The sequence below is a fragment of the Sinocyclocheilus rhinocerous genome, unplaced genomic scaffold (genome assembly GCF_001515625.1).
Source record: "Sinocyclocheilus rhinocerous isolate Xijiao unplaced genomic scaffold, SAMN03320098_v1.1 scaffold400, whole genome shotgun sequence".
Taxonomy (NCBI): Eukaryota; Metazoa; Chordata; class Actinopteri; order Cypriniformes; family Cyprinidae; genus Sinocyclocheilus; species Sinocyclocheilus rhinocerous.
The window spans coordinates 268111-284602 of NW_015666595.1; the positions used below are offsets into that span (position 1 = coordinate 268111).

Consider the following 16492-nt stretch of genomic DNA (forward strand, 5'->3'; position numbering starts at 1 on the left):
TTAAAGGGATGCAAATAATCGGCTAAATTTCAAAAACATTTTAGCATATTGTCGGCAAATTAACTTAAGATGATCAAACCTTTAACCAAATAACAACTACTGGTGGTAAACGCCTGAGTGGAGAACACAAATTGGTAAGTGAACTTCCAGTGTATGGCTGTTATTGTATAAGTTTAGGCGTTTTTGTATATTGAGTATGACACATCGCAGCCAGTAACATCATACAGCATTCCAAATTTAATAGTTTCTTACAAGCTGTCTTAATTGTTGAGGATATTTAGTGACTGGGCACCTGCTGTTGTGCATGACTACACAGTACTGGCCAAATAGGCTGAAAAGAGCAAATGCTGTAGCTTATGTGTAAAAGATTGGTGCTGGGAGGGGGGGCTACTTAATATATTCATTTTTGTTGCTTTGTTATCTTGTTACTTGGTGTAAAAATGTAAAAGCAAGAAATAAATGTTAAAAATATTGAAAGTTTTCACAGACCAATTTGTACAAGTGAATGGAAAAGTCAAGCACCCTCTCTAGCGGTGATTTCTATAACTACAATTTAACAAGAGACCTAGTACTGATCAGCACAGCAAATGTAGGTGTTAAGAGAAAATTGAAAACTTTTCAATAGTTTACTCAATGCTACTTTTAAAACGAAAACGTCAGGCTCTTTGAAAACGTTTAACCAAAGTGTTTATTTTAATATATGTTAGATTTAAATGCAATCATTTAAATATAGAAATAGATCGACATTTTTCTAAATGAATATACTTTTGCAGTTATGATATATAATGAATGCAATAAAAAAAATATATGTATAAACATAATTCCTCAGTAACATTTCACTGTAGACCTAAGAGTGTGATTTCTGATTGGCTCAACTGTTTTGGATCCGCCTTCGTGCTCATATGGCAGCTCTTTTGTGAACACCGCAAGTGATGTCGGGATCGGCAGATTCACGGACTTTCGGTTCATTTCGAGTCGAATATGATCGATCGTGATGTTTTTTTAGGTCACAGGGTCAGTCAGCTCGATCATTTCCAACTCCTAAAGTTCGACCGATTAATTTTAAAGAGCCGGTTCAAAAGAACGATTCGTTCTAGTAGTAATACATTTCTAATGATTAGCGCACTGTCTGTGTTCAGCACATCGATAAAGTGGAGCGACTAGTAAGATTTAATACGCAATTTTTCTAAATAGTGTGCCATTTAGCCAGAAAGTTTGTATGCCGTAAATGACACTGCCGAGGACTGAAATCAGGTCATTTCCTCAATCTCAGGTCTAGTTAAATCTGTGCAGGACAGATCACACATATGTTGAGATTAAACCCCACTTTCGATACTCAAAAAGATGTTGTGGCAAGCATTTTGGCGAAGGAGGAAAGAGCGAATATAGGTAACTTATGCGGACTTAAGGCACTTGCTATATTATTGTTTATTTAATAATTAAATTATTATTATCATTAATGATATTAACCCAACCGTATTTTTGTTGGTATTGTTAATACGTCGCTGAGGGCATGCTTTTATTGTTTATATAACTGTACTTGTTTAAAATGTGTGCAGGTGTTCTTGAGCCTCGCATTCTGAGTGTGGAGAAAGATGGAGGGGTCGTGTACTCTTGGAGAGTAAGTTTGGCTTGTGTTTCATGCGTCACTTTAATTTGACAGGTCATGCGCGCGACGTTCCATTCATAGCAGCGCAAATGACGCGCGCAGGGACAATATGTCGCCAGTCTGTAGCAAATGAGCACTACATGCCATACATACAATAGACGCTATAGTAAATGGCTTACATGCAAACTGAATGGATGTCACTGTGTTCACTTCCTGTTATCCTTTCTGCTTCTTTTGACCTTTTAAAAGTTCTTTTTATAAACTTACTGATTTCCCAATCCTTATGTTTAGGGGGCAACAGGAACTACAAGGATTGGGAAATATGATCCTCACAGTACAGAGAATAAGGTACAGAATGGGTAACCATGTTGGAGATGAACATTGGGCCTATGGATATGCAATTCCAATCATATACACATTATTATAAACCGAATATAAATTTACAGTCAAAAATGACAACTTGGATTTGTGTATTAAAATAAATGTGAGAATTGTGCATCACTTTCAGTCTTAATGAATTGAACCATGAAATGTTTGTGTAACCGCGTGCCTCTTGTGTTCACAGCTCCTCTACACTTTTGACAAGCAAGTGTGTGTCAGCAGCTGCTCTTTAAATAAAGAAGAAACACTCCTGGGTGAGACTACAGGCCAATATAATTTATTTTTAGCATACAAGCAGCATCATTGTATGGGTAATAGTGTTTCATTTGGTTCATTATGGGTTTGAGAAGATGATTACTAATGTGAGATTTTTTTTCTGTGCTAGCGGTCAGCCTATCTCAGTCCACACAGGGAGACGGCCGCCTTAAACCAGGTACAAGACATCATTCATAACAATATATTATTTACTGTTTTAATAGTTATTCACTGCAGGGCTCAACAGTGCAAGCCTTTTACTCACATTGACTAAAAATAGATGTGAGCGAACTAGAATGTATTTAGGAGCATGTGTGAAGTCCCCACAGGTCTATAAAAAGTCTAAAAATTCATTTTTAAATAAGATTTAAGGTCATAAAAAGTCATAATAAATATCTTAAATGGTATATAAAAGGTCTTATTTATCATTTGAATAAGTATTACATTTGGGGATGAAAAACAGGAATCACCATACAACCAGTGATTATTAAACTTCAAAGGCTATGATTACATTAAATAAATAGGAGTGCTGCTAACTGTAACTGTAAATACAATATATATATATATATATATATATATATGTACACACACACACAAACACAGTTTAAAGTAGGCCTATAAATAATTACATTATTATTAAATATAGTTTAAGCAGAAATATTTAAAAACCTAGATTACTTTTTGCATTTTAATACATTCATTTTGCCTGTAAATGTCTCATTGTATCCCTTTATTAAGAAAAGCACATTATTTGATTAATTTTCATTGCACCGCTTAAGTTTTTTAATGCACTCCTAAATTTAAATTCAAGCCCTCTTTTAGCCCTTTTATTCATATAATAATAATAATAATCAGTTTTGTGAGACATTGAGAAATGTTTCTGTATTTATTCAAATGGACAACTGAATAAATTTGACTGAACACCACTATATCAACTGTCGTAATTTTCAGTTATTAGTTACAGTTTAACATAGTTTTATTTGCCTCTATGGCATGATTGTCACAAGTTCCTCTTTCTCAAATATTTTTATGGTTGAACCATTTGAGGATGAAGAAGTTTCTTTGCAATTTTTTTTACCAATATGCTTTCACTTCTCATATGGGTTGCTGTGGTAGCATCATAGTGAAGTTGATCAAATAAATGTTGCATAAAGATTTCTCCTTTGTGTCTTAAAGAAATCCTAATTCTGTCACCAGATACATACAAAGAGTTTAACTGTAGGCCTAATTATTGTTTGGTTTGTTTCTGTTGTTTATACTAGTTTGCTCATCATAATACAATTAAATAAAAGTGCGTTCACAAAATAGAGAATCTAAATGTATATAAATGAGCTTAGCACAGGCTCGCAGTCACGCTGTCTAGGTTATTCTTTAACTCCTGACATAATTCTGTTTTCTTTCTTCTTTAGTGTCAAAATGTTTAACTCTTCTCATTGAGATACACCCAATCAACAACACAAAGGTCCTGAAGGCGGTGGACTGCAAAGTCAAAGTGCAAGTAATGAAAAGCTGTTATGTGAAGCTGGTGATGAAACACACAATACAGAATTCCTTATGAAGGTCCTGCATAAATCACACTGAAATAGTCTGTTATTTCACATGACCCCTTTCTAGTTTCTTTATCCTAAGACATGCCGGACCACCGTACTGGAGAGTCATTTGCTGTTGGCGGCAGAGGATGGCTGTATGTATTGTGGAAATATTCCAGAAACCATCAATATGCTTTTTTTTGCATTGCACTATACCATATTTTGTTCAAGCTACTACTAGTTTGAATATATTTATTGTAATTGATCATGAATGGTTATTTTGTTGCTACAGATGTGGATCAGTACCACATTACTCTGACAAGGCAGGAGGGCTACAGAGTGGTAAGGGCTGCTCTTTATATTTTTTTATGATATAAGAATTTATAAAAACCGAATGATGTTCATATGAATGGTAAAAACACATGTACTTGTTCAAACAGGTTATGCAGAATCCTGAGCGTCTGAGCAAAGAGAGAGTGGCAGAGGACTTCATTTGGGTCCAGTGGGACTCGGATACTCAAAGACTTTTCTACCTCACTGCACGGGTCAGGATCTCTTTCACTGTTGCTTGCCCTTATTCCTTTTCTTCTCTGAGTTTTGAAGAAGGAACATGTACATATTTCCAGTATGTGTCAGTTTTTCTTCTTCTCCACCTTATAGGAGAAACACACACTGAAGTGTGTACAGTTTTACCCCGATCGCAACTTTGAAACCGTGGTAAACATCTTTGTGTCACATCTAAACTGCCTTATTTTAATAATATGAGAAACTGATTAATTCAAAACAAATGCTTTTATGTGCAACAGTTTGAGCTTCCACTGGAGATGCCCAGCGTTTCTTCTGTAACTTCTTCTGTGAGGTCAGTGACTTAATTCATTTGACATGCAAAACAGCTCATAATACATACAAACATAATCATATGATTGTAAAAACCCAGTGTAAAAAGAATAAAGCAGTGTCTGTGGTTTTACAGGTTTGTTAACTTTGGGTACGATCACTATCAGGACATGAAGGACGAGGGTCTCAGGTTAGAGGTGTTCACCAGCCAAACAGGCAAGTTATTTAGCATGTGCTCTTCAATATGAAATCATACTGTGAAACACTGAAATATTTGCTCCATATTTACTTACGTGTTTTTTCATTTTTCTAACTTATCATGGGATAGAGAGTAAGTTTATATTTTCTCTGCTTTTTCACATGTATTGACTTAGCCATAATCAACATGCTTTACATTGTTGATACTGTAGTTTATAAGCTGCCATATAATTACAAAAGCAATTCCTGAAATCATCTACGGTAAATTGCCAAAAGGCACCGTATGCTGTAAATCGCCTACATGATTTCTGCTGATCTGCATTTCAGCGATTGTGGCTTTAATTTTGTGTTTGTATGTAATTAATTTGATTTGAACTGATGTAAGTTCCTGTTCTGAATCTCTGGATGCCTTGAACAGGAACCATGTGTGTGTGCTACAGCCATCCAGTGCACTGGCATAAGGACGCCACCTACACTATTGCATTTGTGCACAGAGGTACAAAACGTCATGCTGCAGTGATATAAACATTCACACAGATCATTATATAAAGCATTAATTAGACTCTCTCTGATAGGTTGCAGTAAGACGTTCACTGTGTCTCTAGAGAAAGGCTCCGCACCTGCTAATTTGCCAACCGTACATCCTATCTTCATTCATCTGGGTTAGTACAGCCATCATCTCTCACTCAGCCCACAGAAATCCATCCAACCCAGTCTTTAATTCTCTCACATACAGTACATGGAAAATCGTTCATCTGAAATAGTGTCATGGGTTATCTTCTCACTTGATGTTTTATTCATTTCAGATTATTATATAGTGGTTTACCTGGCTGATCATTTCCTGCACCTCATCAACTGCAGACAACAAGACCTGCTCTGCTACAGTCTTTTCCTGTCAGGTAAGGCCTAATATTTTGTTTTGTGTGTTGTTTTGTTTTGTTTTGCTGCTCGATATAAATTCTATAATTAACATGTATTTAGTATGATTTTAACTTTCATTTGAAATACAATCACTTAAACAATATTGTGTTTTCTGTGTGTATTACCTTACTCTGTGCTTTCTCACAGGGGCAGATGGTCACATTGAATCCCTGGGTTTGGGCAGAGAGGTTGTGAGTGTGTCTGGAAGCAGGCTGCTTGATGTCCGAGCTGGCACGATGTACACCATGGAGCTCAACCCTGACTTTCTGCTTGAGCTTCTCAGTTCAGGCAGGCCTGAGGCCCAGCGGCTTGCTGCTCTGCACTGCATGCTGGTCTACCTGCAGCCAAATCCTGTGATAGAGCTCAAGGTGAGCGAGAAAGAGAGATTAGTTTTGTAATGAGGATATGTGCTAAAAAAATTCATTATAATATGATTCTCATTTCTCTAGATTATAAACTGGATCAGTGAGAATGTTATGAGCTTTGATGCTTTTGATCAGATTCAGGAATTTATTCTAGGTGAGTGCTTCTGTTCATGTGGCCTATGTCTGTTTTGTATTCAAAACGAGTATTAGAAATAACGGTATAACTCTCATTTCAGCCACCCTGTACAGAATAAGCTACCAGCAGTGTGTGAGCCTAGATAAGTTGTTACCGTACTCCTGTGTGTTCGAGAAGAAGGTAAACAATTTGCTGTACTTCTTTTAAAGGTGCACAGAGTACTTTCCACATTACTTATTTTAAAATATTTTCTGTGAATATTAATCTGTTTAATGTAAACTTGAAAGAAGGCCTTGTCTTGTTTTCTAGGAGCTTCCTGTGGCTCTGACAGCAATCCCTAGGGTAAAATGCACCCCTGAACTGCTCTGTCAACCAATAATTAAAGGGAAGGTAAGAGATACTCCAGAATCTATATGCATTAATATATTTAATGAAATAGTCTTGATGAACAGGGGGACATTTTTAAAATTAGACAGTATTTCAAACAGATGCTGCAAATGTGTTCATGTTTTTAATTTAGCTGTTAAGATTACCATCGTTTGAATTTAAAGTCAACTTTGACATTAAAATTGATCTGATTTACTTGTTACTGAGCATTGTGCACGGTTCATGCATAGTGTGTCACATTACAGATATTAAATGGGCTGACAAATACATTTCTAGAGCAGCAGTTTATTTTCTATACACTAGGTGGCAGAAGAAACAGTGGCAGATCAGTACTAGTGCATAGACTGAAACAGACAAAGGGGAATCCATATCTAATTCATTAAATCTGCTTGGGAGAGGTGTTAGAGGGAAACATAGCAACAGGAAATGTTTGAGTTGTGAAACAGATTTCCGCTGTCAACTGAAACCAAAAAATTGATAGATCAGAATAAAATTGTGAAACCCCTACTGAAACATTTGCCAGGGCTTCAGTCCAGATCGATCACTAAGACACACTTAATTTGTCAAAAGGGTACAGTGACTTATGTGCTTCACGGCTTCATTTATGAAAAATCTGTTTTGCAAATCTTCTTTTGTGATAATGTAATTGTATTTTGTTATTGAGGTAATAATTTTGGTTCTCGTGGGTTAAAGCCTAAAAGCCTGCAGGGTTACTGGGAGGAGCTACAGCTTGTCTTGGACAGGATGAGGTACTTTGAGGCGGTACCGAGCCCACGCTTCAGGACCAGTCTGATTAAAGAGGACTGGGACAGATTTCAGGCTGCTATGGTGAGCACTAGGACCACACATTATGCATCAGGACTGAAGAGACACAGAATCTATATTAAAAGTTAATAAAATTTGTTAAAATATTTATTTAATTTGGTTAAAAAGTTCAATTCTGTTCTGGGATTTGTATAAACGGATTGAAAGTGGTTGGAGCAACAGCACAAGTGTCCATTTCACACACGCATTCACAAAAGTCCCAAGTGGAACATGCATTACTCAGTAAATAGAGAAAGAAGTTCTTTACAGATCATTTATTTCTAAATCAAACCCAGATGAGATGTTTAACAAAAGTCATTTGCATTCTTTTTTATGGTGAAATTAAATCATCACTGAAGCTCAAAAAAATGAAATATTACCCACGGTTGAAACACCATCATTTATAGAAAATGTGAACACCAGCTGAAGACTGCAGGCTTGTGTCAAAAACATCTTTATGACCCTTTTGGGAATGTTTTATTATTGAATCACAGCACATTTGTATGATTTTTTTTTTTTTTTTGAGAAATTTGAGGTTTGAGAAATATAAAATTCAAACAAATTGCAGAACCCAATAATTACACATTATTATGACTTTTTTTTTTTCTTAAAAAAGGAACTTGATACACATGTAACCACAAAAAAAAAAAGATTTTTTAAATAATTAAAAATATATTTTAATATTTTTATTTATTGCCAGCACTAGTTATAATATATTCAAGGATTAGGTTGCTACATAAATATATATTTATAAATTTTTATAAATGTATAATATTATATGCAGTATATATAAAATATACAAATATTAATTATTGATAATTAAAATATGACTGGCACGATATATTGACTGGTGAGCACCTAGGACTATGCCACAACTATCCGTTTAATAATATCATATTTGTTATTGCTGCAGAACTCAGAGAAGAAAAAATCTCCCCACTGTCGTCGCCAAATTGAGGAGAACACAAAAAAGTGGGTGGAGTTCGGCATGCACCAAACATTATGTGTGCATGGAGACTGAGTGTGCAAGAACAGCATGTTACAAAACAAAACAAAACAGAGTGTCATTCCATGCAAAAGCAAACTAACCCTTATATGAATAAGTTGAACCTCTTTAAAACAAGACAATATTTACTTTTGCTGTTTTGCTGTTAATGTTTGATGAGGCCTAGGGGTGAAATGCAGCTTGATGTAATTCGCATGTCTCTTTTCCTGTTTGTTTCTTACATGCAGAGTTCTGTCCATGGTGGACACTTGGCGTTTGGGTAAGAGAAACGAAAGGACACTTGTGAGATTATTTACCCCTGATCAAATCCTGGAAATATTTCAAACTTTCATGGAAAGTCCCAGCGACTGTAGTTTCAGGATCACATTCTCTGGTTTGAATGTAATCAGTCTCTGGGTTTATGTGTAGTTAATCAAGCACCTCTTTAGATACGAGGGAAATGGGAGAAGGAACCTCCTTCCTACTCAAAACACACACACACGCACATAAAACAAATCAATGTGTTATCTTGTGTTAGTCAGAATACCTTTCAGTGCTGGTGTTTTTTTTTCACTTAGAGCTTGTCATTCACCCAACAGCTTGTTTTTCAGTTCCTATAAAGATAATAGAAATGTGTAGAATTATTAAGGTCGCTCAGCATTGTCTGACAGGACTTTTATTGGGATAGTTCAGGAAGAATGAAAACTCTTGTCATCATTTACGGATACTCATCTTGCTCATGTTTTATGACTTTCTTCTGTGAAACACAAAAGAAGATATTTTGCAGAATGCTAACGCTGCTCTTTTCCATGCAACAGAATCATATAATGAACAAAAAAAGTCTGAATGTGCACTAGTGAGAATGAGATTTGAGAGCTACGGATGAGGGAAGGGCTTTTGTGTTCCACAGAAAAATGAAAGCTATATGGGTTTGTAACAACATTGGGTGAGTAAATGATGGCAGGTTTGTGTAAACTAAACCTTAAACTCTCACTTTCTTTCGGTCCTTCCAGATAAGCGTGTAGTTCCACTGTTTCAAGAGGAAGACCAACAGCAGAGGGTGCTGGTGGGTCTGGTGAGTAGTGGACCTTTGAGTTGTCCATCATCTAGCAGTGGTCAGCTGTAACTCTCCACACAAAATATGTAGATATGCCATCAAAGCAGCTGAAATCAGAGTGAATAGAGGACAAGTGCAGACAATTCTAGACCATTATACAAACCTTGACAATGACAGCGAGGATGAAAGCGCTAATCAGAAACAGAGGGCCTGACTCTGCCCTCACACAGAGACTTTTCTTAAAATGTTCTTGTAACTGCAGTAGTCCTCAAGATTTATTATTTTTATAAGGACCACCCACTCCAAATCTAACGAGGTTCGAATGCGAGAACATATAAAAAGTAAGTCATTCTTGAAATCATCTATTTGGATAAATCCATTAATGATTTAATTTAATTTAAAATTATATATTTATCATTTATAGTACAGCTTTCTGGAATGCATGATTCTGATTGGTCAATGGATATGACTGGTCAAATTTCTTTATATGATGACTGCTAAACTGCATAATTGAATCTCATTCCAAGCAACCAATTTCCTTAATAGCTGTATTATATTCATGTCTCTTGGATCACTTGGTAGTCTTTTTTATTGCAAATAGCTATATGTATTATTTTGAACAATTTCAATTTTTAATATAATTTTAGATTATTTTATATTTTATAAAATAAATATATTATATATTATTAAATATATTTCTTTTTCAGATGGTGGACAAACTCAGAGAACACTTAAACAGACATTTGTCACGACTGGGGAAGAAAAAGATAGATTTGCTGGTGGTGAATTATGCTGCAAAGCTGGTATGTGTTTGTACTCTTGCATCATTATGCCAGAGATCTCTTGCTGCACATGTTAGTAATTGGCAGCTGTGGGACAAATCTCCTTTGTCGACACAGAATGAAGCTGCACCTTAAGCAAAGCGCCCTTTTTTGAGTATTTTAAGTGTTTTAAGTCTGTCACTAGATCAACTGATTAGCCTATTCTGTGATTAGATTATAAATTGTGGACCAAAATGAGTCTTTAAATGTGCACAGGGCAGCAACCTTCTATCTTACAGTGTGCACTTGGTCCTAGAGTGATAAACTCTTGTCCTTATGCCTTATCTCCCTCCCGCCTGGAGGATTGGAACAAACCCCCATAATGTACTACTCTCCTATTACGTCAAGAAAGAATAGTTCAAGATATGCACTTTATATCTGTTTCCACCAAACTGTCTCTGGATCGAGCCCGTTCAGGAGACCAGAGGGGAAGCAGACATTTAGTGGCTCTTCCTGTTTTCAGACCAGGGCGAGCATGAGGATGTGAGAACCCATGCGTGATCTGCCTAGCATAAGCGCATACTGGAGTTAGTGAGCTTGCTCAAGTGAATCTAAAGTGAGCAGGGGTGGTGCTCGTGAATTTGTGCACACATTGAAAACAGGAAGGGAAAGTGAGTCAGATTGTCCAGTACACTCTCTGACAGCTGTCATCTTGACAGATTCGTAGTAATTTCATAGAGGATGGGTGTTGTCTTGAATCTGCCGTTTGTAGTAATATATACTTTTTTGTAATATATGACTGTGTTCTCTGTTCAGCTGGAACTGGTCTGGCATGTGTTGGAATTGATGTGGCAGAAGCTGAAGTTGGGCCCCTGGGTGCTCTGCATGTATGTGCACCTGTCCGTGTTTTACTTCCTCTTTGGCAGGGAATGAGAGTGCTTGATTTCTTATTTCTTGAATCTAAAGCTTTCAATTCTCTGTTTTAGTAAGCAGCAGGGCAGTTCAGAAGAGTGGGCGATGTTTCATGTGATGTTTCGCATTCTGGAAGCAACTAAAGGGCTCTGTCTCCCCCTCCCTCCAGGTAAGAGGAAGCCTGACTGAGACAATCTGAGAACACTTAGAAAACAGTTCCAAATCCTAATGAGCTGCCTTTTTGTCTACTACCTGCCTATTAAGACAGAATCCTAACTGAACCTTTTGAGTTACTATTTGGAACGCTCTACATGGGCAGCAACTCACACAAATATCTCTCCTTACATGAAGAGACTGAACTCACAATTGATTCCAGTAGAGTTTGACATTAGTATTTCTCGCCATTTAATGAAATAAAAGTATATTCGCTCTATCTGAAGTCACACTGTCTGAGTAGGTACTATGTTTGATTTGAAACTTACTTCACGACTTTCTATGTAGTATAAATGTATGTATGAATGAAATTCAAACGCACTACATTTGTCATGGGACCGATGGTATCACTTTGTGTGTTGGGTCACAAAAATTAGATTTTTGCATTACATTTTTAGCATAAATTAAGCGTCTTCAACAGCCTTTTGTTGGGAGCATGTTCATGCTATTTAGTTAGGCTGCTGTTTTTTCTTTCCATGTTTAGACATATTTAGACTTGTTTAATGATGCCAAAGGGAAAAATGGAATCTTTAGTTCTCCCATGGCTGACCAAAGACATTTGAATCCTCTGAAGATTAATCAAAAGAGCATCTCTCCAAAATCCAAATCAATCCCATGTAGTTTAGCTATTGGGTGTGTCTGATTTTCTATGACCCAGTGAAGGAAAAAAGCTGTTTCTGAAATCTGAGTTGTGCCAGATCTATCTGGGTGGATCCACTCTTTGACACAAATGCTTTGGCCTGGGCTCAGGCCTGCCTGGAAGGCGATTAGTAGTGGAGTCGTTGACCCAGTGCTTCAGTTCTGTCTACTCTATCCATCACAAAACTGGTTAAATTGCTTAAGTGGCTCATTATGTGTGCATTTTTAGGTTATTCTACACTGTTAAGTGTGCTCGGAGTCCGTTGTCTCCCACAGCACACTTTTCTCCAGTATGTGGACCACGGCCTTCTTCAGCTCACAGAACCATTTGTTTCACGCCTTATGACAGGTACTAATTTAAACACACATTTTAATGTACCCTGTTCTGAAAGCTGTCCATTTATATATTGAGTACATACATAAAGTACTTAGACTTTATGAACTCCTGTGCTTTCCTACAGCATATTCTTGGTCACCACATTAAGGTCTCCAATAGGCAAAAACTTATCCCTGACCTGGAGAAAATTAATTAGATTAATTATTCACATTATTAAAGAAATACGGTCATTTAGGAGCCAGTGTTTTATTTTAAGTACAATGTTATGTTCTCTCACTCTTTCTGTCTATCTACCTCATGACAGACTTGGATAACAGTGATGCCAATGAGCAGTTGAAGTTTAGTATTCTGAAAAGACTTCCTGAGGTAAGTTGCCTACTTAACTCTTCTCTTGAAATCTGTCTTATGGAGTCCAACCCCTGCCTCACTTCTCACTCAGAGCTTGAAGCTGCTTTTGTAGATACCAGAATCAATCCTGTGTAAAAGAAAAGGAATGTGAGCATGTTTGTGTTCATGTGTTGTGTCACAGCATGTGCTTGGGCTCCAGTTTTTTTTGCCAATTTTGCAAACCAATTTCTCCCTTGCTGATTAGTCCTGCTGAGTTCTATGGTAGTGCACTCATCCATTATTGATTTCCCACGTCTTCCCCTTGTTTTGGAAACATTTTGGTTCCTAGTGTTATTGTAAATGTTTCATCAGTGCAAGTTATTCCAAAGAATCAACATTTTCTTCAGAATCTATCATCAAAATAGATGATACTCTTTCTCTGGGATGGGAAAATGTAAAACAATAGCCAAATAGTTGTAGTTATAGTAATGCACTGCAGCTTTCCTAAAATGTTGACAAGAGTTAATACAGTATTTTAATGGCAGTGGCAGATAATACTAATGTTAATCCAATCAATTCCCAACGTCCCACCCAACATTTTTGCTTAACGAATATTCTATTTGAATCACGAAAAGTCACATTACAGGTTGTGAATGACCTTTCATGTTGCCTTCATGTTTTTGTAATTAGCATATGGAGCAGAAAGTGAGTCAGCAGTGGGATCACCCCATCACTTCTGCATGCATCTCCAGAGAATACGTCAAGACTCTGCTGGAAAAACACTCAGAGAACAGGGTGAGTATGGCAGGGGGCAGGCCTGGTTCAGAACCAGAACCAAATTATGAAAGGCTTATAGCCTATTATGGCCTATAGCCTAGAAAGCGTGCAAAGAAATTACTCACAAGCGTGCAGAATTCAGCACTGTACAAAAACTCTGGCGTTTTGAGCGGTGAGTGGATCCTGACTAACTTAAACACTTCTGATTAGTCATTGTGTTTAAGAAATCAACTGATTTGGCTATGATTGACTACTTTATTCAATGCTACAAAACACGTTGTAAATAGAAACCTTTGATGCTCTTCAGAACGCAAACACAAATACACTGGAGCATTTGTCAGTTTCACCAGTATGCTATTACTACAGTTTGAGCTGAGGGGGCTTTTGGTTTCATTTGAGGCTTTCTTTTTTTAGAAAAACACTATGGCATAAAACTGGTATGAATATCTGCCAAACAGCTGAAAATAATACTTGGATGAAACCGCTTATTAGACTAGACGCTGAATGAAATATTACAACTGCGGTTTAGATGTTCAGTTCTTAATCGACAAAGAATCAAGTGTTTTGATTCTTAGGAAACTGAGTCATGGACTTGGCTCTTTGATCAGAACAAATGTTCCCACATTTACCAGCTAAACGCATGATATTTCTTTTAGGACTCTGCTCTCTTGGACTATGGCAAGTCATGTTCCTATCCTGATTTCCTGCCCCTAAACTACCTCACCAAGATTCTCTGGAACAGGGAGGAACAAGGTACACGATTTCAGAGATGACGTTATTCATAAAATATGTTATAGGATGTTGTAGGATAAATGTTGCCATTTACTGTAAGGTAATAATAGTGTGGGTGTTGTATTTTAGCTCAGAACCCTTTTGAAGAGCAGGAGAATGTGGATGTCAGGTTTGTGGAGGAGATGGCCTTGAAGCAGACACAGATCAAGCTGGGCTTCGAAGTCAAGTAAAAACAGCCCAGTACAAATGGTTAAAGTGGTAAAAAGGGAAACAAGGAAAAAATTCTGAGAAATTAGGGGGAAAAAAGTGCCACCTGGCCAAAGAAAAAAGCTTGATTTATTCGGGTGAATGTAGTAATGTACAGAAATCTCAATGTTAGTGACATCTTACTAAAAACTGAAGCCCAAAGTCATGCTGTTGACCAAAGATTATTTCCCGGCTGCCAGTCTGCTCTTTAATTATCATATTTTAGTACCCAGATGGACACGTACTGACTCTACTGATGCCAATACGTATGGGGAATATTATGCACTTTTCTATACACACAGATGCGATGGAAGAGCACCAACAAAAAAAAACATTTTTCCTGCAGATGTTATATGGGGTCAAATGGGTACATTTGTGAATATTTCACAAACAAGAAATAAAAAAATAATATATTCTTTATACTCTTCATGCTTAGTTTTTATATTCTACAAAATAAGATGCTTCTTGTCGATAGCAATTTCCTAAAAGGTTATTTTATATTGCTGCTATTGTATGTTTGCAATTATACTGTTTAGCCTGTAAGGCATGCTATTCACTTTGCAGCTGTGTTTAGATGGTTATTGGTTACTTTTCTGTAAAGCACTTTGAGCTATTACGTGTATGAAAACCACACTATTAATGGAGTTGATTAAGATATAGTTGTGCCAAGATCAGAGGTTGGTGAAATGCTAAAGTATAAAACCATCCAAATGATTTGGCTATAAATTGGCCATGCAATCATTAAGCAAATAATTTTTCTTGCCTCCAAATATTTTTGCAAATGTAATTATAAAATACTGAAAATTGTTTCTCTTCAACATTCTGAATTTATTACACATTTAAAAAAAAAAACACAAAATGGGACTTAAAAATGAGCATTACTATTTTTCAATTTTTGATTTAATTTTTGATTATGTTCATATTTCATTTTAAATTTAAATTGTGTCTAGTCCCATATATTTTCGAATGGGGCCTGTGCATATGTATGTATATGCATTTATATGTATACACTGTGGGATGCTCAATAATGAATGTTTTTTTTATGTGAATCTTTCATAATAATCTTTGTGATATCAAATGAGAAAACCATTCCATAGGATGTCCCTTTTAGTTCTGTAATTAATTTCTCTGTATGATTCAGCTGTGCGTGGCTCCAGAGGGCATAGCATCATGTGTAACTCCTCTCCCACCCCTCAGCTCTGGCAGATCTCTAAAGAAACTGTCTGAATTCCCAGCATTTTGCCAGAAGGAGCCTCACTGGGCTGCTAAGCATAGAAATTACCAAATGACAAACAAGTCTTATGTTAGCATTACTAGTTCTGAGGAAATGGACAAGATTCCTCAGGAATGGGAGCACATCTGGACTTTTATTTTTGTATCTGTAAGCATCATGATTTTGCAGACTCACTCTAGATCTCAATGGGTTTGTACTTTGGTTTGCGGATGTGGCGAATATTGGCACCGGGTTCGGTGGGTTTAAAGGGGGCCAGGGCTCCGTAGTGTTTGGGCACCGGCAAAGGATCGTCAATGGGGATGTAAGCATTTGGTCGAAGCTCAGCCGTGGTGTAAACACCGTTTGGAAACTCGTCTTCCTCAGCCAGCTAACAAACACAAACATAAGAATACTTCAGTATCACACAAACCTGATGTTAATAGGTGGTTTAAATATTTACCTAAATATTTCAATTAAAGTACGATTCAAAACAGAGAGACATCTGTGCTTTAGCACCGACCTGATCCAATACCACTGCCCTTATAATAGTAGAATGAATTTAAATAGACCAATCATGACTGAGATTCTCTATAAGGACAAATCTCATTAAAGCATGTCTTGGTCCCTTCATGCTAAAATCAATCAAAAGTTATATTTTCCTTGAGGACATTTTTATGATTTTTTTTTTCATTGTGTAATTATTGTACATTTCCTTTACAAATTCCCATTACTGAAATGTGTCTGGAAATTAAATAATAAATAAATAAATAATAAATAATTATTTTGAACGGTGATTCTTATTACATTCTAAATACTGTAATGCAGTGACAAATTATACAATAATTAAAAAAAAAATTTACTTAAATATTAC

At 36.5% G+C, this 16492-nt stretch overlaps 2 protein-coding genes across 3 annotated transcripts in view; one reads left to right on the forward strand and one right to left on the reverse strand.

Moving 5' to 3' along the window:
* Positions 1-896: 896 nt before the first annotated feature.
* Positions 897-15266, forward strand: LOC107733001 (gamma-secretase-activating protein-like). Of its 2 annotated transcripts, XM_016544503.1 has the most exons (32): positions 897-1389; positions 1560-1621; positions 1901-1957; positions 2175-2244; positions 2376-2423; positions 3655-3743; positions 3860-3929; positions 4067-4116; positions 4215-4319; positions 4435-4491; positions 4581-4633; positions 4748-4827; positions 4940-4942; positions 5228-5305; positions 5385-5471; positions 5616-5708; positions 5878-6098; positions 6180-6249; positions 6332-6411; positions 6541-6621; positions 7312-7446; positions 8336-8394; positions 8656-8687; positions 9421-9482; positions 10172-10267; positions 11042-11112; positions 11212-11306; positions 12219-12338; positions 12631-12692; positions 13344-13448; positions 14087-14183; positions 14292-15266. In XM_016544503.1, exons 1-32 carry the CDS (start codon positions 1308-1310, stop codon positions 14390-14392), a joined length of 2571 nt encoding a protein of 856 aa, XP_016399989.1. In that variant the 5' UTR covers positions 897-1307; the 3' UTR covers positions 14393-15266. The 2 variants fall into 2 exon arrangements, with proteins under 2 accessions (XP_016399989.1, XP_016399988.1); XM_016544502.1 differs by lacking the exon at positions 4940-4942 and having other exon boundaries at positions 3655-3770.
* A 551-nt stretch (positions 15267-15817) lies between these two features.
* LOC107732959 (coiled-coil domain-containing protein 146-like) overlaps positions 15818-16492 on the reverse strand; it is an 11010-nt gene continuing 10335 nt past the window's right edge. The window contains exon 14 of the mRNA XM_016544429.1: positions 15818-16009. Coding sequence (XP_016399915.1) covers positions 15818-16009 — 192 coding nt within the window. The remainder of the gene's footprint in view (positions 16010-16492) is intronic.